The sequence below is a fragment of the Hemibagrus wyckioides genome, linkage group LG22, assembly GCF_019097595.1.
Source record: "Hemibagrus wyckioides isolate EC202008001 linkage group LG22, SWU_Hwy_1.0, whole genome shotgun sequence".
In the NCBI taxonomy this organism is placed as follows: Eukaryota; Metazoa; Chordata; class Actinopteri; order Siluriformes; family Bagridae; genus Hemibagrus; species Hemibagrus wyckioides.
In genome coordinates this window covers 13537008-13559138 of record NC_080731.1, presented here as the reverse complement: position 1 = coordinate 13559138, position 22131 = coordinate 13537008, and the positions used below count along the sequence as shown (strand labels likewise).

Genomic DNA, 22131 nt, shown 5'->3' with positions numbered 1-22131 from the left:
AACTGCAAAAAGTGCTATACGAGTTCCACTGGGGTGGAATTCCCTTGGCCCCACTCTCTTATAGTTAAGGAGAAAGAGGACAAGAGAAAAAGATAGTTGATGACAGGGTTGCCAGATTCAGCTAGATTTATATTACTCAGATTAAAATTTTGCAACATTTACATCTTCTTACATAGCAAGGAACTGGAATTAAATATAATACACTTTCACAAATGAGCAAAGTCTAAATGCAAATATTTGGAAAATACCATTTCTACTGCAATGGTACACTGCAAGATTGGGAAAAGGAAACGGGGATTATGGAATAAAGATATTACATCAGAAATGTGTGGAGAAACCAGTATTTTACATGCTGAGTAAGGATGAAAAAAGAATGCTTCCCCTTTTCAATGCTCAATTTTTTGAGGCCAGTTAAAGATCATTTGTCTGATTTTGAAATATAATTCAGATAGAAATTTTGCTGAACCGGTCAACCCTGGTTAATGATATCTGAAACACAGAACAAGGCAATGTCTAAAAGCACTCAAAATGAGCTGCTAGACCACCTGCTGGATAATTTTATGTTGTTCATTCTAAACCATGGAGATACTTTAAAAACAACAACAACAACTAGATAGTAGGCTAAAGCAAAAGTCAAGTGTTATAGGCTTTCAACTTGGATTTGTGTCATTATCTGTGTCATCCTTTCCCACCAAAATATTTGGCACTGCTGATATGCACACAAGACAGTATTCAGACATTAAAACCCCTTGTAATTAACCAGTCTTCACTGAACAGGGTTATATGTGCAAGTTGACGGTTATGTAGAATTATTAGAATTTGACCACGTGAAGAGATTTCCCGGTCATCAAAGATATATTACGACTGTAATATGTGTGAAAATGAAAGGGTGAGCTCTGGAGGATATTTTACAGTACCAGTTGGTGCTGATGATGAATGTGTTTTATTTGTTTCACTGTCTGGTTTCTCCTCTTTTGTTGCCATGGCTACATTTCATTAAACAGGTTGTATGAAAGAAATGCAAGTCATACAGCCAATTTTTTTTTAGAAAGAAGAAACAAAGCCATCTGCTTATGTATATATTTATAATATTATTGGACTCTACTGGGATAATCAACAGTTATAGGGGAAAAAAATCTTTATTAGTCGTTACTAGAAAGTTATTAAAAATAAAAAAAAAGCATCTGCCGTGTATTTTAGTGTCAAATTTAGTAACTGTAAACTTAGTTGCAAGTAGCGTGTGTGTGTGTGCGCGCGCGCTATATTGGTGTGATAATGTACAAAAAAAAATCTCAATCTGCAATTTGACACGTCTGAACATCCTCAAGAGATAACAAGTTCACAAGCACTTAAACACCACCCCAGCTATCTTAAGATAACTAACCAAGTAAACTACAGCTACTAGCTGTTCCCAGCTATCACGGCTAACAACATTAGCCCGCCGCTGGTTACCTCAACTATTTCCGTTTCAAATATTTAAAGGTGACTGATATGAATAAAATAAATGTTCTTGTTTATACTATATATATACATTTAAGCTGTTTGTTTACTGGGGCAGACAACATTAAGTTCAGGGGAAAACAGAATTACTTTAAGTATTATGTGAACAAGTTACTAATAAAACAATGGCTAAATTACAAACGGTTCCATGATCTCTCTATATGTGTACTTCGGAGGGTATGAAAGAACGACTGACACACCGCACGTAATGCCCTGTTTATGCAAAACAGAGCCATTTATAATCGAGCCATAGTCGATGCGATTTTGCGCATGCGCAGAACCCAAGGGGACATGAAATAATCTTGTACCAAGCAGAGTCGATTATATAATAACGGTGTTTGTTACTGTTATTATTGTTATTATTATTATTATTATTATTTACTTTGTCGGGTGTTGAGGAAAAAAAGAACTAGCAACTGTAACAGACACCGTTCATGGGTTTAGGAATTAATTCAGTAAAATGTGAAAAGCATTTAGAATGTAAGGACGAACACGGGTGGGTGTGGGTGTGGGTATGGGTGTGTGGGTATGGGTGTGTGGGTGTGTGTGTGTGTGTGTGAGCCTGAAGCACGGTTTATAAACGCCATGCAGGCTAAAGGCCAGCAGTTCATCAGCACAATATGGACCACAATACTGTGCGCCACTGCGCATGGGCAAAGCACTCTCACTCACACACACATTCATACACATACACACACACACGACCCAACTACAGAGTCGAGCCAGCCGTGTATTATGCCGCTTCGATGCAATAAAAAGCTACCGGAAAATCTGCAAGGAAACGCTACCGGAGCTGCTTGGAGTGAAAGTAATAAAGTGTAAAATACGTGTTTACGATAATTGTCTTTGGATTGGAGTTGATTTTCCGCTTTGATGGTGCATATTGATTGTTTTTCGTGAATGCACGGCTGAATGTGGCTACACAGATTGCCTCTGATGCACAGCGCTGTGCAACAACATAACAAAGCGGGCTTTTTTACTCCCTCTTCAGCGCTGTTTTGGTCTAATTTAACACCGGATTAGAGGTGTTCACGTCGTCGTGCGTTTGATTTCTCTATTTTCTGGGGGGGCGAACAGTGTGCTCAAGGCAAAAGCTCGATGTGTTTCAAATCGGCCAGCTAACCGGCTAGCTCATCGCACGGCGTGCACACAATGGCTGTGGCCGTGGAGCAGACATGGAGGAGCTGTTAGCCACAGTGAGCTAGCGTTAGCTTTTAGGCAGCCTCGATGCACAGCTTTACCATGCCCGCCATCTTTTAAAGAAAGTTATACCGAGACGATTTGGCTCGCTGTGTTAGCTTTTAGTAGGAATAATTTGATCTGATGAAATTTCCCCAGTTAAAAACCGTCTCGGAGTCTCCTGAAAGCGCGCGATGTGCTAACTAAACGTTAGCTAATGTCAGCGAGCTGTTTTTTTTATTATTTCCCAGTAGGCTAATAACAGTAACCGCGGTTCACTTTTTTAACTTTAATATTTCTTGTGATTAAGTAGCCAAATAAAGATTTCGGAGGTATGGGAACCTCTCTGAACGTTTTTCATCAATGGGGCACTGAAATGATTCATTTGATTCGTTAGATTGTTGAATCGGATCACACTTTCAGGCTACATTGTCAAGATGTGTTCAAGTTACCGAGATGCTCATTCACTAATTTCACTAGGCTTAGGAGTCTCATCAATTGTTGATGCTTGAACGCTGCATTTTTTTTTGTAAAGGACGATTGAACTCTGCATTTTTCCCTTGTTTGAAAGTTTATATAACTCATTTTTTAACCAATCAAAAAAAAAAAAAAATTACAAAGGGAATGTCTTAATATGCTTTGGACAGTTAAAACCTGCTGCTGTTTAGTTTTTAAATTAGTTTAAGGCCATGTTGTGCTGTTGATGCACTAGTGTTTAACTTGAAACTAGCATTGAATCAAACAGGTTTCTCAATGCTTTCCAGCAGATTGCTGACGCTCAGGTCCTGAGATGGGATGTGTGTGTCGTGGAGGGAGTAAGGAGAAGAAAGAGGAACTCTGTAATCACTAGAGAAATACGTTTATATCCAGCCTCAATCGAGCCACGTTCTCCTCTCCGCTGTCCACAATGTCGGCGGTCACATCTCCCACCCAGGCTGCTCCCCCTATAGTCAACCCCCCTCCACCTGAAGTGACGAACCCCAGCAAGCCTGGCCGAAAAACCAACCAGCTCCAGTACATGCAGAACGTTGTGGTGAAGACGTTGTGGAGGCATCAGTTTGCGTGGCCTTTTTACACACCTGTGGATGCCATCAAATTAAATCTTCCAGTAAGTAGGAGCAACACGTTGCTGTGCCTTAGTTTCTCGATCTCTGAAGTGTTCAGCTTACTTCAGAGAATGACAAAGATAGAGAAACGAGAAAATATACAGTCAAAATTATTGGCATCACTTTGCATGGCTTTTTTACACAGCTGTGGATGCCATCAAGTCAGATGAGTAAGATCTATGCATTGTTATACTTTCATTTTTTCTTTATTTGCATACTTTGTTCTTTGCTACTGTAATCATTCTTTGTAAATGTTTTTTATTCTTAAGGACTATCACAAAGTCATCAAGAACCCAATGGACATGGGGACGATCAAGAAGAGACTTGAGAATAATTACTACTGGACAGCTGGTGAATGCATGCAGGATTTCAACACTATGTTCACAAACTGTTATATTTATAACAAGGTAAAGAGAACTTGGCCATTTCATAATTTCTGTCCTATTAAAATGTTCCATTTGCACCAGTATATGCTAAAGATAAGAAGTCTTGCACTATTATACACGTGTGCTTAAAATATATTCTTTCTTGTCTTAGCCTACAGATGATATTGTTCTTATGGCTCAAGCCTTGGAAAAAATTTTCCTCCAGAAGGTAGCACAGATGCCCCAGGAGGAGGTGGAACTGCTGCCACCACCTCCGAAAGGCAAGGCACGCAAGCCGGGTTCTGTTCCTGCAGCAGGTAAACCCGTACTCAAAATGAAAAATGCTTCATACAAGACTGACAAAGTTTAGCTTTTGAGCATTGGGTGAATATAAAAGTGTCCAAATTCAAACTAATGCCATCTACATCTCATCACCTACAAGTCACCACGGACCCACATTTCATATGTTCATATATTCTCATTTTATTTACAATCTCTTGTCTGCTTAATGAAGTGATGGCATGGCTTGGTTTAAAAAAAAAAAGCCACAAAAACAGAATAAGTGTGTTTATTGTCCATGTATTGAGTTTAAAAACCACAGCTTGTCTCCTGATGGTGCGGTAGGAATAAAAATGTGGTAAAGTATGGCACTATTATGAATAAAACATACCCACATATTTATAAATCTAATGTCAATATTAAAAGATGTTGACAATGTGAAATATATTGGAATCAGAGAGACAGTTCAGTATTATTAGTATTATTTATTTATTTATTTTTAAACTGACATACTTTCTAATAGACAGAACAAACTTTACCGTAGTACAATTTTACTGTTAAGGCTGACAAAATAGAAAAAAATGAAATAAATTTCCTATCAAAAACTCACCTACTTATTCTTCTCTCTGACAGAAACTCAGCAAGCTTCAGCACTGTCCTCGACCTCTCCATCGTCATCATGTCCAAGCTCTCCTCCGCAGCCGCCTCAGACTCCTGTAATCGCAGCGACACCCGTACCAACCATCACCTCCAACGTCCAGGCCGTTCCAGCGGCTGCACCCATGATCCCGAGCGCACAGCCTGTCGTCAAAGTAAGGCTTCCCTGTACTGAAGTTTTCCTCCAGCAGTGATCATCTGAACTAGTTGTCATGCAATTCAAATAGAAAAGCTTTTTTTTTTGTAATTAGAAAAACTGCAGTAGGTGTTTTGCATGATTGTGTTTGTTCTATCAGGCAGTGTTAGGTTCATATCGAAGAATGTTTGCATATTTATATTAAGAAATTTTGCTCAGGGTTTTGCTGCGGGTCTGAAAAACTTGGAAGTTAAAAAGATTTAAATCTTTTGTGTTGAGACGGTCTTTTTTTTATTCTGCACTAACATGGCCTCCTCAATGCATGTTACCCACTTTTCCTTCTCATGTTCTAGTTTATGGCTCTAAAGGTTAGCATATAACAAATGTTTCCTTTTTTGCTTATTTTGTTCTGATTTGTGCTTTAAGTAACAGTGAACTGATTTAGTGTATGATGTATTCTACAGCTAGATTTTAGTGCCTGTCTATGATGGAGATAACACAGTGTATTAAACCACTGCTTTACACATTAAAAAAAAAAACAAAAAAACAAATCCCATCAGAAATCTCACACCACTTACATTTTCAGCTATTCACTCACGTTTCTTAAAAACCAAACCAGCACAATTTTGAGCACAAATGAACCACCAACTAAAAATATTTTGTATATTCCGTTATTGAACATGTAGAAAGTTTTTGTAGGAGCATCGTAAATACAGTTTAAATGTATTTTTTAGTTCATGGTCTTCTAGGGATGTCCTGATTTAATTTTCAGTATCCTACTGACATCGGAATTCACTGCATTGGCTGTTATCTGATTGGGATGGTGTATATATCTCTGATATGGAGTATGTCTGGGTGAGTCTAAAAGTAAGCAGAACAGCATCTGCAAAAAAAACATTGTGGCATCACAATCATGTTGCTGAACTTTCCATGTGGTCTTGTTAATCTTTTGTTAAGCATTGTTGTCGAATTATAAGCATGTTGAGCAGCGAGACGATCAACTCAGTCCTGCTGTAGACTAAACTCTCTGCTGGTACTGAAGGAGCGGTCATAAATAAACACATGGCTGTTTTGCTTGATGTGAGCTTCAGTATCAATTACTTGTATGTGGTTTTATTAAATCACACGTTCTGTCCTAAATGCTTAGACTTAAATATCAGATTAAGTAAACTAATACTTAAGACAAATTTACACTGGAGAAATTATGACCTGTTTTGGTGTTGCAAACAAGAACTGCACATAGTTTTTGCATGCATATTGCATGATTTAGTGCCATTGTGCCCCTGCAAGGAACTTGTTTCTTTTCTGTTGACACTTTTGGAAAAGTTTTTAAACCCAAATTGAATGAATCTTAAACATCTTACATCTTATATAATTTTAATATTGAATAACAAAAACTGACTCTCGCCATGAATATAGCCATAGAAGCTGGCATGGCATTAAAAATCAAATCTAGAAATGGTGCTCATCTAGAAGCCGGCCGAATGACAGGAAACTGCCGGACGAGTCAGAAATAGAATAGTTCAGACTGGTGAAATTTAAACATGACCTTTATTGTAATATAATAATGGACAGAAAAATATCTTTAATACTTCATGCTCACTTTGTACTTGGCTGGGTTAAACAGGACAACATGAAAATCAGTCATTCCTCACATTTTTAAACGTTTTCTCTAGATATAACATTTCTACAGATATGAACGGGGCTTGTTTCTGTTTTTGACCCGTTTTCTGCATGAGCAAGTTTGAAGTAAACAGATTTTTTTTTAAATTGCAGTTTCCTCTTACAGTCTAAAATGATCTCACAGTCTGTTGTCAGTTTTATTCAGAATAATGTCCTGAAGCTTTGGTAACTTGCATTAGGCATAACCTGCATCAGAGTTATTACCTCATATCTGTGGACTGTTGCCAGAGTATTTGTGAATAATTTCTTTAAAACTGTAGTAGTGTTGTCTGAACTGCCCAGCCCTATATTTGTTATTTTGTTTGCTTCCAGAAGAAGGGGGTAAAGCGGAAAGCGGACACTACCACTCCCACCACCTGCGCCATCACGGCCAGCAGAGGCGAGTCTCCCACTCCCCTGCTGGACTCCAAACACAGCAAGGTGATCTCCAGACGTGAGAGCACCGGCCGACCCATCAAACCGCCAAAGAAGGACCTGGACGACGGCGAGCTCCTGCAGCAGGGGAACAAGAAGAGCAAACTGAGCGACCACCTCAAATACTGCGACACCATCCTGAAAGAGATGCTGTCCAAGAAGCACGCCGCCTACGCCTGGCCTTTCTATAAACCCGTGGATGCAGAAGCACTGGAGCTGCATGACTACCATGAAATCATCAAGCAGCCTATGGACCTCAGTACAGTCAAAGTATGGCCCACTTATTCCTCAGATTTGTTTTTGTTTTAATCTGAGTTACAAAAATTGCATATACATTGAATAGTTTTTAACAGTTATAATTATTACCAGGCATTTTGTGAAAAGTGACATCTTTTGCCAATTTTTCCAGAAAAAAATGGACAGTAGAGAGTATCAAGATGCCCAGAGCTTTGCAGCAGATGTCCGGTTAATGTTCTCAAATTGCTATAAATATAATCCGCCTGATCATGAGGTTGTTGCCATGGCGAGGAAACTTCAGGTGAAAATTGAATGAACTATAAAGATTTCCTTCCACCTCGTCAACTCACTTTGGCTAACCCTTGTTCTGCACCACCCATAGGACGTTTTTGAGATGCGTTTTGCTAAGATGCCAGATGAGCCGGCTGAGCCCTCGTCCCCTGGAGGCACTTCTGCCACGGCGGTCGTAAGTAAGAGCACAGGAAGCAGTGAGAGCAGTGCCGACTCGTCCAGCTCCAGCTCTGACTCGGAGGAGGAAAGAGCAACCCGTCTGGCAGAGCTGCAGGAACAGGTGAGCGTGGGACTGAGGGGTTTATGTTTTACATCCAAGAACCACTGTTCAAACGGCTTCGTTTATTTTTATGAATTGGGTGGAACTCTCAAGAGCTAAAAATATAATTCTCAGGGTTAGCTTTAATATTATAGAATTTCACATGCAGCTTCCTTTGCACATCCCAGCTTGGTAGAAGGTTATGGTCAGAGCTCAGGGCCCAACAGTGGCAACTTGGCCATGCTGGGGCTTCAACTCATGACCTTTTGATCGTTAACCATACACTCATATTACAGTCAGTAAAGTCGAAGAAGGAAAAGGTTTCAAACTCACAAAAAAGACATTTAATTAATAATGGTTAACAGTGATTTCATGCCCTATACTAGAAACTGAAAATACATAGAACTTGATCTTGGCATTGGCAAACACATCAGCCAACATCAACATTAAATTTGTCAAGAAGATGTGCTTGCACCAGAGTTTGGTGTTTAGGTAGGTAGGTGGTATGTCATCACACTGCCTCTCCCGGCTTTCCCCCAATACCCCCCCCACCCCCCCCCATAGTGCACCCTGGTGCCGTCTCTTCCTTGGGTAAGTGATACACGTGCACCTGACCATCCACATGACGTAAAAGCAAACAATTCATTAGACCAGACCTCCTTCTTTCACTGCTCCGGGATCCAGTTCTGATGCCAAGTGTAGGTGTTTTCGGCAGTGTACAGGGGTCAACATATGCACCCTGACCAGGCTGGAGCTAAGCAGTCCCATACACCGCATGCAGTGATGCACTATATGTTCAGACATCTTTGTCACAGCCAGTGTCTTCAGCAACGGCAGTTACTGTTTCTCTTCTGTGAGATCTTCTCTTTACTCCCTGCATGCATCAGAGTGTCTTGGTGCCCATGACTCTGTTGACAGCTCATGGTTTGTCCTTCTTTGGACCATTTTTGGTACTTACTTACCACTGCATACCAGGAACACCTCGCAAGACCTGCCATTATGGAGATGCTCTGACCAGGACGTTGATCCTTACCCATTTTTCCTGTTTCTACTCCATCATCCTCGAGTACTGATTGTTTTCTTACTGCAAAATATACCCTCTGCCACTGTAACGAGATAATCAATGTTATTCAGGCCGCTTGTCAGTGGCTGATTGGTGTATACAATACAAACCTCTTCCTTTCACCCGAGGTGAACTCTACAATCTTCTTTTACTTTGTGACGTGTGAAGTTACTAAGGTGTGATGGCAGTGTTCTCTAAGACCCATTGTGCCACATCTGTAAAACCTTCTGTGAGTGGTTACTTTATTTTACCACATTGAGAGAATATAGTGTTTAATACAGTACTTCTAAGTTCAATGATGGGTATTTGCCATTTCTTTGCACTCAGAGTTGGAAAAAGAGATGATACTAGGTTTACTGCTCTGCTTTCACAGCTAAGGTTTTTTTTTTTTTTTTTTTTTGTACTAGCAATTTTTTTTACAGTCTCTCACATACTTAACCACAAGCTCTCTGTGAATTCTCAGCCTGTTCCTCACTTCCCCGCTGAACCCTTTTGTTATGGTTAGTGCCATAGTCCTGTTCTACCCTGATGTGTCTTGATTGATGCTGACCCCTTTGGAAAATATGTCAATCACAAAACCTGGAAGCTGGTAGTTTTCTGGTGTCTTCTTTTTTTCCTTTCAAGTGTGTCATTTACATTTAAGTGATTTTGTTTTTGTCTAATTGGCTAAGGAAGGCAGTTTATTACAGGTCATTCATGATGCTTGGGGCCACAGGGCTGCTCACACTGTTAATTTAAGACACTGTTCTTAATCTTTCCAAAGTGACATTTTCAAGAGCTTTTTTCAGCTCTTTAGACTTTCTCAAGTTTACGTTTCATTCTCAGTAAAGTTCATTAACTGCTCTGAGAACATGTGAAATGTGAAATGTACCAGTATGGTTTTGTTGGTACACAAGAGATCTTTTCATTCTCAAAACATTTAAACCTGGGTTTTTGTAAACCCCATCAAAACGGAATCCTATCTTTTTCACGTTTCACACTGCTCATAATCTGACATCCCATTGTACATTCCTATAAGCCCGGGTTAACTTTGTGGTGTCATTAACTATAATTGGAACCTGCTACTGGTTTTAATTAACTGCTTCTCATGCTTTCATTTCAGTTTTGGGGGCTGGGGTTTGGGCTGAAGTTGTCTTTCACAGCTTTCTACTCTTTTCTGCCTTGTTTGTTGTGTAGTTGTTCAGGCATCTGAACTTCTGCTTTGACACTCACTTCTGTGACCTGCTATGAGAAAGTTCTAAAGCAAAGTGCTTACTTTATGTAATACAGTAAGTCCAAGTAAATGATGGTATTTATAGATAGTTTTGCCATCATCTTCAAGGAAGAAATGTGGTCGGGGGGTAAAAACGATCATGAGCAGAAATCAGATTACTATAAATTTTATTTCCGTCTTGCAGGCAATAACGAAATATTTGCACATTAATGCTTAAGGTTTTTCTTTGTGCGTGATTGGTAATTTTACATTGGGTTTTGCACACTTCCAAAAATCCAACATTATTTATTAATTCTAGTGTTTATGGGCATCATTACTCTCATTTACTAAATATTTACCGCTGTGTATATATTATATAAGTTAAGACTAAAGCAATCTGCATCATCATAAGGTAATATTTAGTAGTGAGACTTGAAATAGTCCAGCACAATTGTTGCAAAACAAACAGAAAACTTTGGTAACTTCTGTAAACTAAAGTGCAACCACCTTGTGGATAACCTTGTACAGGATATCCATATGTTTTTGTAATTTGAAAATCTGAAACTGAGCACATTTCAAGAACATGCTTTCATATGTATTAGTCCTGGCTGTTCTTTTCATAATAAATCAGGACTAGACAAATCAAGAAGTCATTATCGAGCCTACCAGACAAGAAGAAGCTTCAGTGTGCTGCTCAGTGTCATGTATTTAGCTTTCTTCTTCTTCTTTCAGCTTTTCCCTTCAGGGGTCACCACAACGAATCATCTCTCTCCACCTATCCCTATGTTCTGCACCCACTAGCTTCATATCCTCATTTATTACATCCATATACCTCCTCTTTGGCCTTCCTCTTTGCCTCCTGCCTGGCAGCTCCATGTCCAACATTCTCCTACCAATATACTCACTCTCCCCCCTCTGAACATGTCCAAACCATCTTAAACTATCCTCCCTAACTTCATCCACCAAAATGTCCAACATGAGCCGTCTCTCCGATGTACTCGTGCCTAATCCTGTCCAACCTTGTCACTCCCAAAGAGAACCTCTTCAGCTCTGACTCCTGTCTTTTCCTCAGTGTCTCTAAACCATACAGCATGGCCGGTCTCACCACTGTCTTGTCATGTATTTAGCTTTGTCAACCAGAATTCCTGACGAACAAGTGATAGTCTGTTGTGCGCTTCCTTACTTAACTCCGTGGTTATTTGGAAATGATCGGTTTCTGTGTAGCCACATGGTCTGGTTTGTGGTATTCTCTGAATACTACAGAAGATTAACAACCACCACACTGGTTAATTTATTAATATTGCACATTTCTGGTGGTTATATATTTAAGACTTGATGTTTTCTGACATTCATGAGGTTAGTTCCTGTTACTGTCACTTACATTATAACTGGGATAAAGAGTACCTCACCTTCATCTCCTCTCTCTTTCTCTCTCTCTCTCTCTCTCTCTCTCACAAAAACATGCTTCCTATCAGTTTACCAAGAAATCACAAAGCACAAGCTCATCTCTCGTTAACTTTCCAATGCTGGGAAATTTGGTAAACACTGTGGCTGTTAGAAAGTTCAGAAACCTGAGGCTCCTTATATAAATGTCTCCTAACAAAAATCTTGACTTAATCAAGTGCATTAATATAAATGATTACAATAATAATTAATATAATGATTCCTGTTACAGCTAGATTTGTTTGTTCATGGGCTAATAATGCACATCTGACCAATCAGATTCAAGAATTTCGTCGCACTGTGACGATATGAATGGGGAACTAGTTAGCTGCTAAAATGCATTAATATACACTAAAGGAAATGACCAAGTATATAAATTTCTATTGTCTCCTGGTCATGTTTCTGTTGAAGCACATCATGTTTGCGACCTTGATTGAAGTCACAAGTTTCAGCAAGATGATGATGTGATCTCTGTACAAGATGATGGGTCCGGGCAACGTTTTTTTTTTTATTTTCTCTTGATTTTTTTGTGCACTGAGTTGACTGCATTATGTGCTAGCGTAGCTTAAGACTTTGCTTTATTTTACTTAGTTTTATCAGTGCTTCTACATACCTGCATGTTCCTGTTTCAGGAATCTGTCGCCCAGTGCATGTTAATCCGCCCAGTAAAATGTGTTGTACTGTCAGCCCGAATGCACACTGGCTGATGTGTGTAGTGCAGCTGGTGGGATTCAGAAGCATTCGCTAAAGCGGCGTTTTGATGCATCACACCAGTGCAGACATACTAAATGAAAACCTGTCAGCAGGATGTGATGGTTGTTTTGCTCCTTTGGTTATTAAAGCTATTTGTCCAGCACATCTATGAGTAAGAAACTTGGGAATTGCCTGGACACAATCTTGTCTGCACAATCCAGGCTAGTGAATTGTTCATCTATGTACAGTTAATAACTGCTATAAATTATTAAGGAAAGTTTGAAAACTGTCTAGACTTTCCCTCATGAGGGAAGCAAAAGGGCAAAAACTGCAGTATTAAAGAAAATGGGGCAAATGAGAATGTGAAATAAATGTCATTGCGTATTATTTCCCAGAGGAGCTTAAAATCCTCCTTACATCCTGTAGCAGCAGTTTGTCTCCCTGTGATGAGCTAACCATCCCCGTTCTCCATCTCTCCCCAGCTAAAGGCTGTTCACGAACAGCTGGCTGCTCTGTCACAGGGCCCCGTCAGCAAACCAAAGAAGAAGAAAGAAAAGAAGGAAAAGGAGAAGAAGAAGAAGGACAAAGAGAAAGACAAAGACAAAGCCAAGGCCAAGGTGGAGGAAGAGAAGAAGACCAAGTCCTCGCAGCAGAACAAGCCAAGTCAGCCCAAGAAGAGTTCAGCCAGGAAACCCAACAGCACGTCTACTACCAGGTACAGGCATGTGGACCGTGTCACAAGATTAGTTGGAAATATTATGATGCGCCTTTAACTATCAAACTTTTCCACAGGCAACCGAAAAAAGGCGCCAAACCTAGCGGGGCAAATTACGAGTCAGATGAGGAGGAGGCACTTCCCATGTCATACGATGAAAAGAGGCAGCTCAGCCTGGACATCAACCGGCTGCCTGGTGAGAAGCTGGGCCGTGTGGTGCATATTATCCAATCCCGTGAGCCATCGCTGCGTGACTCCAACCCAGACGAGATAGAAATCGACTTCGAGACGCTTAAGCCGTCGACGCTGCGCGAGCTCGAGCGCTACGTCAAGTCCTGTTTACAGAAGAAGCAGCGCAAACCTTTACGTAAGTCTGTGTGTGTGTGTGTGTGTGTGTGTGGTGTTTTCAGGGGGTTTGTCTCTTTCTCTGCTGACCTGCTCTGAATGCTGAATTTGCCTGCGATAATTCTCTCTGTGATGGGAGCACTTCCTTTCTCGGCTGTCTTGCATGATTGGTAGATCACCTCTCCACTCCTTACTCAGATTAATACTGTGCCTGTGTATAAACCATCAAAAACAATTACCTTTAAGTCATTAGTGATTCTTCCCTAAAGCTTAGCAGGTTTTAAATAAGACTCTTATTATGCCACTAATTAGTGTTTTTATTATTTTATTTGTTTTTTTTTTTGTTTTTTTGTGGCCTTTCATTTTCAGGGGTGGACAAATCGTTTCAAATATGATGTGTACTAAGGTTAATACCACAAATGTAGATGACATGATGGCACACACAGTCAATATAAATTAGTGCCTTGTTACTTTCTGTACAAAACTAAATCTGTATAGTAGGAGCAAGGACATTTTGCAGGATAGTGAGCTAACACGACTCTGCGAGCTAGCATTAATGACTAGGCTAAAGTTCATGATCAGCTAGTTTATATTAGCTTTATAGCATTTGGCAGACACATTTATCCAGAGCTAGTTAATGGACATTAATGCAAGGGATGTTGTAAGCCAGTCACAACTATTGATGATAACTGAGGATGTCCATATCAGAAGATACTCAGTTCTGATATTGATTTTTGTAATATAAATGGAAGAAGTCAGGACCAATAAAAACTGGCCAGAAGTCATCCTCAGTTGACGTTTGGGGTGCTGAAAAGCAAGGTCAGGGTAATGGCATTGACCTGCATTACCGAGCCATGAAATATATCAACCAACTGGAGCATGTTAAATTCAGGAAATGCCACTGATGGATGAGGGAATAAAACTCTTGAGATGAAGCGTTTTCCTATGCCACATGTCTCACATTGTGACACGTAAGCACTGAGGACTCAGACACGCTCCGATTTACCGGCTTGTACCGAATGTCCAGGCTATTGATTTGTCCACCCCTGGTGTTTTAATTACTACATACACTGTAGTTTAAGTAGTAGTATGCATTAGCTCATTGTACTGCCGTAGATAAATCAGTTGCAGTGTAGTTAAGTGCTTTTTGCTGCTTGTTGCCACGGCGGCGGGTGCGAGGCTGAGGACTCACTGGTCGCCGCTGTGTGTCTCCTGCAGCGGGCACTGGGAAAAAGAGTGCCAAGACTAAAGAGGAACTGGTTCAGGAAAAGAAGAAAGAGTTAGAAAAGAGGCTGCAGGACGTGAGCGGACAACTGAACAACAACAAGAAACCGCCCAAAAAAGGTACCTGTGTGGCAGTGTGTGGAGAGGACAGACAGGGATTTGCTTTATAACAATATTCCTTTCTCTTTACAATGTGTCTGTAACTGGTTTTTATACTAGCTTAAAGGCCATAGCGTGCCCCTTCTCTTTAATTTGCTTCAGTCCTATTCCTAAAGGGATAATGAGATTAGATCAACAAAATCAAAGTTAGAAGCAGTTTCGTCCTGCCTCAGTGTGTCTGGCTGTTTAGAGGACGCGCCATACTGTTGGTTCGATTCTGTCATGATTAATGCTTTGCTCTGTGCGCATGCCTTTATTCTATCATAACACAAGCACATTGGTGTCTAAGGGAGCAGGGCTAAGGGTTCTTACTCAGGGTCATAACACCATCCAGTTTAATGGCTTACTGTGCTTTTGCATAAGTATTCACCCCTTCATGAATTTCTCCACCTTACCATCTGGAACTGAAATGGACTTAATTGGGATTATGTTATAGAAATACATAAAAGGTCCTATAACTAATATGCCAAAAAAAAAGTGAATTACTGAAAGTCCCAAGTGTGAAAACCCCTAAATTAGTTCCAGTGCAACCAGTTGGCATTATAAGTCATATAATTAGTCAACAGTATAGTTGACCTGTGAGCAGTTAACATGCCAAGTGACACCTGTCCTTGGAATGCTCTGGAGTTGATTTCAGTTCTACGATGTAATACAGTTGGGGGAAAATGGAGGGGGAATTACTTATACAAGCCACCGTAAGGTCATTGTGTTTGGCATATCTGATTTGTTTTCTGTCCATTCCCTTTCTCTAATCACCACCTCTTGTACCCAGCAGAGAAGGCGGGCTCAGCACCAGGGGGCGGGCCATCTCGGCTGAGTGGCAGCAGCAGTTCTTCTGACACGGGCAGCAGCAGCTCCAGCGGCTCCAGCTCCGAGAGCAGCGACTCGGACTGAGCTCTCGACATGTACACTTCAACCTCCTCCATTTTTCTAATGAGTAGTGTTTGCTGTCCTGATAGTGTCTCACCCGAAGACCTGTTACATACGGAGTTAGAAGCTAAAGACAGAAGATATTTTAAAATAACCTGTTGTAGAACGCCCTTGGCTCGGATAAAGACGTGTACGGATAAAGATAGCTGACAGTGGAAACAGTGGTGGCCCTAAAAGGGAAACACCTGGTCATCACCAGAAAAGATATTTTTGTGGTTGTGGAGACTTTTGAGTTGTTTGTTTTTTTTTCCCCCCAGATTCTTGCTCAGAAGAGCCCAATGACAAGTGCATATTTAGAGGACTGACAAACGCCTGGCCGTGTTTCAGTAAATTAGTAGCTTCGTTAAGTATGAAAGTGTGAAGGAGCAAGCAGCTAATTTTCTCTCTTTCTGCTATGCTGGTCATGTAAGCATGACGATTCAACTCATTCCACGTTTCTTTTTACAGGTAACGATAATTACTTATCATTGCCATTTTAAAGAAGAACTTTTATTTATTTTTCACCTGGTTCATCTCCCGGTTTGCCAGGAGTTACAGAAATATCAAGAAATCAGTGGAACTTAAAAGTTTAAAAATCGGTGTATCATGACTAAGTGGAGTGAACAGGTGATGCTCTGGGTCATACCATGGCTTGCTGGTTTCTCCCCAGTATCAGTAAAGTTCAGAGCTGTACTTTGAGAGGCTTGTGTGTAGTCTGCAGTAGCTTCAGTTGTCTCAGCGCTGTAATTTCCTTTTCTCACAGTGCTTGTCTCTCATTCAGTATTTGATGTATAATTTTATCTTTTGTTTTAACTACATTATACATTCTCAATAATGGGTTTGTTTTTATACATTATTTGAACATACTCTACTTTTTTTTTTTTTCTTTTTTCCCCACTAATGATCTATTTCAGTAATGATATACCCAATGTTTTTCTATGGCTTCTGGAATCCATTATATTAATCACCACTATCTTTGATTGACCTGTAATTCACAAAACTGTATTATTTATTCTAAAAGCATAATTGGCTGTCTGAGTCAAATGAAGATCCCAGTGAGGAGCCCATATTAAACAGTCTGATATGTACTGTTCCTCTTCGGCAAACTCTCTAATCCAGGACGCTTTGCTCTCATGTGGAATACTAGTAGTCTGGTCCTCATGTCTGTGTCCCTGAACTAAAGAGGACACTTGTCTCATTTGCCTGTAAAGACAAACAGCAGTACTCTGTATATTCAGCGGGTCATGTTTAGTCATTTCTGAAGTATTACACTAATGACTTTTCTCTATTTTATGAATAGATTTTTTTTTTTTAATGACCAACTCCTTTGGAATACTGTATTACATGCTTTGTGTGGTACTTCAATGCTGAAAAGAAGTTGTTGGAATATTTTCTTGCCACGTCTTTGAATGGATTACTGCTGAAATCCTACATAACCGAACAACACGATGGGCATCATTTCGTTTGTTTGTTTATTTTTTATGTATGTTTTAATCAGATCTACAGTACATCAACCCCTGTTCTGAGTCCTCAAAACAGTGGCTGTTCTCTCATTGCCTTAAGTTTAGTGCTCGAAATAATGGACGAATCGAGTTGAAACTGTTAAGCCGGGATTGATACATGTTTTTTTTTTGTTTGTTTTTTTTTTCTTTCTTTCTTTCACAGCTCACATCATGTTGAAACGCTATCAAGACATGGAAAGTGAATTTTTTAGGGGTTTTTTTCCTCAGTAGTAGTGTTGTTACTTTTCTCCCATGATTGTCACTGGCATATCCCTCCTTCTTCCACTAAGCAAAAGGAAAAAAAAAAAAGCATAAAAGGGTTTTTAAAAGATGTCAACAACCATAAAAAGGCTTAAATATAAATATATAAGTTATATGATATGTACATGTATATTCACCTATTAGTTGATGCTTTGGGTATAAATAGGTTATATTTTAGTTCTTTTTTTATGATTGAAAACCTTTGTGTATTGCATGTTGATTTACAGTATATTTCTTAAACCTTTTTTTTTTTTTTTTTAACTGTTTATAACATGTATGAGCCACTCTGATGTAAAACCATTATTAGTCAAGCTGAATATTAAGCGCTGCCAGTTAAAGCAGGGTTAGAGCTGCTGTGAAACAGACTGAAGCAGAAACTAAACTAATTCCTAAATTGGACTGTGGGCCCCCTTGGTTTTTTTTTATTTTATTTTATTTTATTTGTAAATAAATCACAAGGAAAAAAAAATCACCATGGTGTCCGCTCACTCATTAGCTGCTTTCATATATGCTTTATTGTTTTATGTATAATGGGAGTGTACATTGTGTAAAATACTGAAGAAAAGCTGCATACAGTACACTGCATGACGGAGGAGTGTATACAGCTCTGTGTTTTCAGTTGATAACCAATCATTTTTATGAGACACCTGTGAGGCTCAGAAATATTCAGACACGAGGAAGACCTGTAACATTATATCTCATAAAATCTCTAGATGCGTCCATCTATTTCCAGAAACTGCGATGAGAACTGCTCGCTCTGTCCACAAATAAGGAATTGTTTAACACTGTCACATAACAGAACATATGCGGGAGCCGCTTTCAGGCTCGTGTAGCGTGTTTCGGTCCCGCACCACCACGGCCTGGTTGCCATACTGACTGTACCAGGCGCTGCGGCTGCGGTTCAGGTAGTTGGTCGGTGTTTTCTCAAGCTCCAGCTGCTGCTGCTGCCAAATGAGCAGCGATGTGTCTTTGTACCGGAGTCGAGCGAAACCCTCCGACATGGCCTTCTCGGCTAGAGGATATCTCTCTGCCATAATGCCCAGAGGAGTTGAGGGACTGACGGGTCTGTGGTGCGAGATGGCTGCAGGACATGTCAGAGCGCTGCTCGACTTATCACGCCGTCGCTTTAAACAGTGCCAGGGTGAAACAGTGCTTTGATCAAGTACAGCTTCTTCGTAAACAATCACGTGTTAATCCACATGAACGCACCCGCGCTGCGTTTTGAGGTATAAAGTAAGTCCGTAGTTACATGCTAACGTTAGCTTGTTTACTCAGCTTCACGATGCAGTCTGTCCAAAAATTACAGGCAGAAATAAGATCACATGCCTGGAAAAGTGGTGGTTTTTTTATGATGGTTTTTATTGATCGTCTCTGTTTATTAAATCCTCGTTGTAAAAAAATAATAATAATAATAAGGTCAAGTCTAACAACATACAAAGCAACGCCAAGCGCTGCCTGTGGCAACAGCGTCCCTCTCAATCAGGGTCCGTCAGAAACACCGAGCTCAATTTAAAGTTCCGGGATTTTGCACTGTGCGCTAGTAAATATTTTCGCCAATCCGAGTGAATTCCTTCCGATTGCAGATGTACATATGCATCCTAAACTGGACACTCTGTATGCAGTCCTCAATTATATGCACACTACATGCGTGGCCGCATTGACGTTTCTGAACACCAAAACCATAAAATGCACACATTATTAATCGGTATAAAAAGACATGTAATGCTTTTACACATCCACTATACGACACCGTTTTGCTATTTTTGCTCTGTGCAAATTATGCGTCTTCACTGGATGTTAAAGGTTTTAACCGCCCAACCTTAATAATATGAGATTTCTCCTTGCTCAGGGTACGCAGTGTGACTCAAACACGCATGCGCATAACGACACGCTTATTCCAATAGAGGAAGTAAACAGACGCAGCTGTTTATGGCTAGTCTTATATTTCACTGATTATCGAAACGATTACCTGTGGAAATGTCATTTCGATCAGTCTCTTTCCCTTATTACGATCTAGGTGTTTGCTATAAGTCGGATTGTTAACAGATTACTAAACTGCATGTAAACGTTGCAAGTGAGGATAGTGTACTATGAAGTGGATGATGAAAACATACTCGAAATACAAACGTGTAAAAGGCAACTTAATATTAACAAAGGATGTGAAAAAACTCATTTGAACATTCATTTATCCATGCTACACTTTTCTTTTTAATTAACTTCTATTTAATTAACTGCAATTACAGGCCTCCATTAGTAAAAGCAGCAATTTTTTTAGAAACTGACACCAGCACCCATTACCCTCCATACCTATTTTTCAAATGACATGAAGATTTACCTAGTATATTTGAAACAAGTTCAAGTAAAATTGCTTCAAATTAGCACTTCGATGTTTTAATTTTACATTTGTAAAAAGTTAAACAGACACCCATCAGTATTCATTGAAATTTCAAAATTTATTTCAACTTTAACGCAAGCATAAAATTAAGTAAATGTACACAACAGAAGACAGTTCAGCCTGTCTAAATTAAAGGAAAAAAAAGAGCAGTATTGTGTATGCAAAGATGCTTACCATTTCATTATATTGTCAATAAACTGACATTTGGTCCACCACTTGAATAAGCAGTTTTATTACTGTTTTAAAGGGAATTAATGAGGCTGCAGCATGTGAAAATGGACTGTAAGGCCAGAATAGTGAAAGATCCTGCATGCTATGTGGTGGATTTCGAGGATTTTATATTCATTTCTTCTTGGGCTCGGCACTGATGGGCTGCCCAATTTCCCTTCCACGCAGTTTAAGTCCTGTAAATCATCAGAATACCGTGGAAAAATTCATTGGCCACATTTTCATTGGCTTCTTGAAACAAGTATCCAAAGAATGAAAAATCTCACCGATAGCTCTCTCAATCTTTCCCATTACTTGATTATTGGGGATGGCCTTTCCTGATTCATAATCTGCAATTACCTGTGGCTTCTCATTGATTTTCTGAAGGAAACAACAACATTCATGTCATCCCTATCGTGATGTACTAATAGTAAACTCTAGTAAAAAAAAAAAAATATATCTTTTGCTTACGTTTTTTGCAAGCTGCTTCCTGAAAGATGTGTAATATTTTCTACTTACTGTGGCCAGATCCTTCTGGGTTAAGCCTTTGTTTTGACGGCCCTGTTGTATGACTTTGCCCACCTCCAGAGGTACTCGGTCGTGATGGAGCTCCTCTGTTTCTCTGTCCAGTTTGGCTGTGTTCTTAGTAACAACATGCTGTTTATTCTGACCTGCAGCCCCTGCAAAGAAAAACAACATACAATAAAGCAATAATCCTATACATTATGCCAAAACAAAGGTGTGTGTGTGTGTATGTTTGGGGGGGGGGGTGTTCATGAACAGTTTTCTGACTTCGACACCCAAAAGCAGAGTGACACTTTCGTGAACAAATTCTGACGTCAGAGTGACGCGTCCTCACGTAATACGGATGATCATCGAAATGCGAAATGATACGCGAAAGATGATGGCGATTTAACTAATCTACGCATTAAAAGATGACGTCGACTAGTGAAGGAAACAAAAAAAAAGTTGGCAAGACTTTTAGTCTTAGGAGGAAGTCAGGTGTCTTACACTTCTTTGTAGTCTCCACGTCCTCTCCTCGTCTCTGGGCTGCTGTTACTGCCTGTAAACAAACATTTCATCAGACACACTCTGCCCCAGTTAGCTCACTAGCTAAACAAAAACACAGAGTCACACCCAGCTAATGATCTTTTATAAACCACCTCGGCTATATATGTATAACTATATATAATGCTATATATTACAGTATGAACATGGCAACTCCTTAATAACGACGTGACACAGTAAACATGCTGACTGGTCAGTTATAATATTAACATTAGCATATCAACCTGTCTGGATTTGGCCTGCGACGCGGATCCTTTCTTCCTCAGCACGGTCACTGTATCCCAGTCACTCTCGGCCATAGTTTCTCGAAAATTCTTTGGGGTTATTTATATAACAAACTGCCTAACTTGTCTTAAAATAATCAAATGCCCAACTCGTGCTAACTACTGTTTCTGAGTAGGAGTTCACTTTCTTTGGCTTCTCTCGATTCGCGGTCCGAGCCGGAAGTGCGAAGTCCACGTCACTGCGTCAATCAAGCCTCAACTGATTTGCCTGGGCTTGACTGCACCCCAAACCTCACACTACGCTAAACAAGACACTATTTTGAGTATATATTAGAGTAGTTATCGACGTTAATTAATTAATTAATTAATTATTTTTTAATTAAGATCACTGTAAAAACAAACAACAATAACAAAGCCTCCCGTGATCTATATGGTGTATTATATGGCTGTTAGGAAGCTGTTTATGATGCAATCAAATGTTATCCTTTTTTTTTTTTTTTCATGTGGTCAGCTCTTTTCTCTATGGGTTTGTGCAGTGATGAACACGCAGTCTGTCCAAAATGCCCCCCTCCCTACTACCTATTCTCTAAAAGAAGAAAAGCTCATTGTGTGTCCCTCTCTCAGG

The 22131-nt window shown here is 39.9% G+C and overlaps 3 protein-coding genes across 11 annotated transcripts; 1 reads left to right on the top strand and 2 right to left on the bottom strand.

Annotated features, from left to right (window-relative positions):
• Positions 1–2149: 2149 nt before the first annotated feature.
• Positions 2150–17878, top strand: brd3b (bromodomain containing 3b). Of its 8 annotated transcripts, none has more exons than XM_058375404.1 (12): positions 2150–2308; positions 3444–3787; positions 4055–4192; positions 4323–4467; positions 5063–5241; positions 7221–7589; positions 7729–7857; positions 7939–8127; positions 12980–13212; positions 13290–13579; positions 14776–14901; positions 15713–17878. In XM_058375404.1, exons 2-12 carry the CDS (start codon positions 3587–3589, stop codon positions 15832–15834), a joined length of 2121 nt encoding a protein of 706 aa, XP_058231387.1. In that variant the 5' UTR covers positions 2150–2308; positions 3444–3586; the 3' UTR covers positions 15835–17878. The 8 variants fall into 8 exon arrangements, with proteins under 8 accessions (XP_058231387.1, XP_058231386.1, XP_058231383.1 ...); XM_058375403.1 differs by having other exon boundaries at positions 7218–7589; positions 15716–17878; XM_058375400.1 differs by having other exon boundaries at positions 7218–7589.
• Positions 17251–21746, bottom strand: edf1 (endothelial differentiation-related factor 1). 2 transcript variants are annotated; one of them, XM_058375411.1, is made up of 5 exons: positions 21507–21742; positions 21226–21277; positions 20734–20894; positions 20502–20595; positions 20047–20411 (listed from the first exon to the last, which is right to left on the bottom strand). In XM_058375411.1, the coding sequence occupies exons 1-5, from the start codon at positions 21579–21581 to the stop codon at positions 20350–20352; spliced, it is 444 nt and encodes a 147-aa protein (XP_058231394.1). In that variant the 5' UTR covers positions 21582–21742; the 3' UTR covers positions 20047–20349. The 2 variants fall into 2 exon arrangements, with proteins under 2 accessions (XP_058231393.1, XP_058231394.1); XM_058375410.1 differs by lacking the exons at positions 20047–20411; positions 20502–20595 and adding an exon at positions 17251–17636 and having other exon boundaries at positions 21507–21746.
• LOC131343600 (putative uncharacterized protein BRD3OS) lies at positions 18110–19280 on the bottom strand. The gene has a single exon (XM_058375412.1). The coding sequence runs from the start codon at positions 18644–18646 to the stop codon at positions 18401–18403; it is 246 nt and encodes an 81-aa protein (XP_058231395.1). The 5' UTR covers positions 18647–19280; the 3' UTR covers positions 18110–18400.
• Positions 21747–22131: the final 385 nt, after the last annotated feature.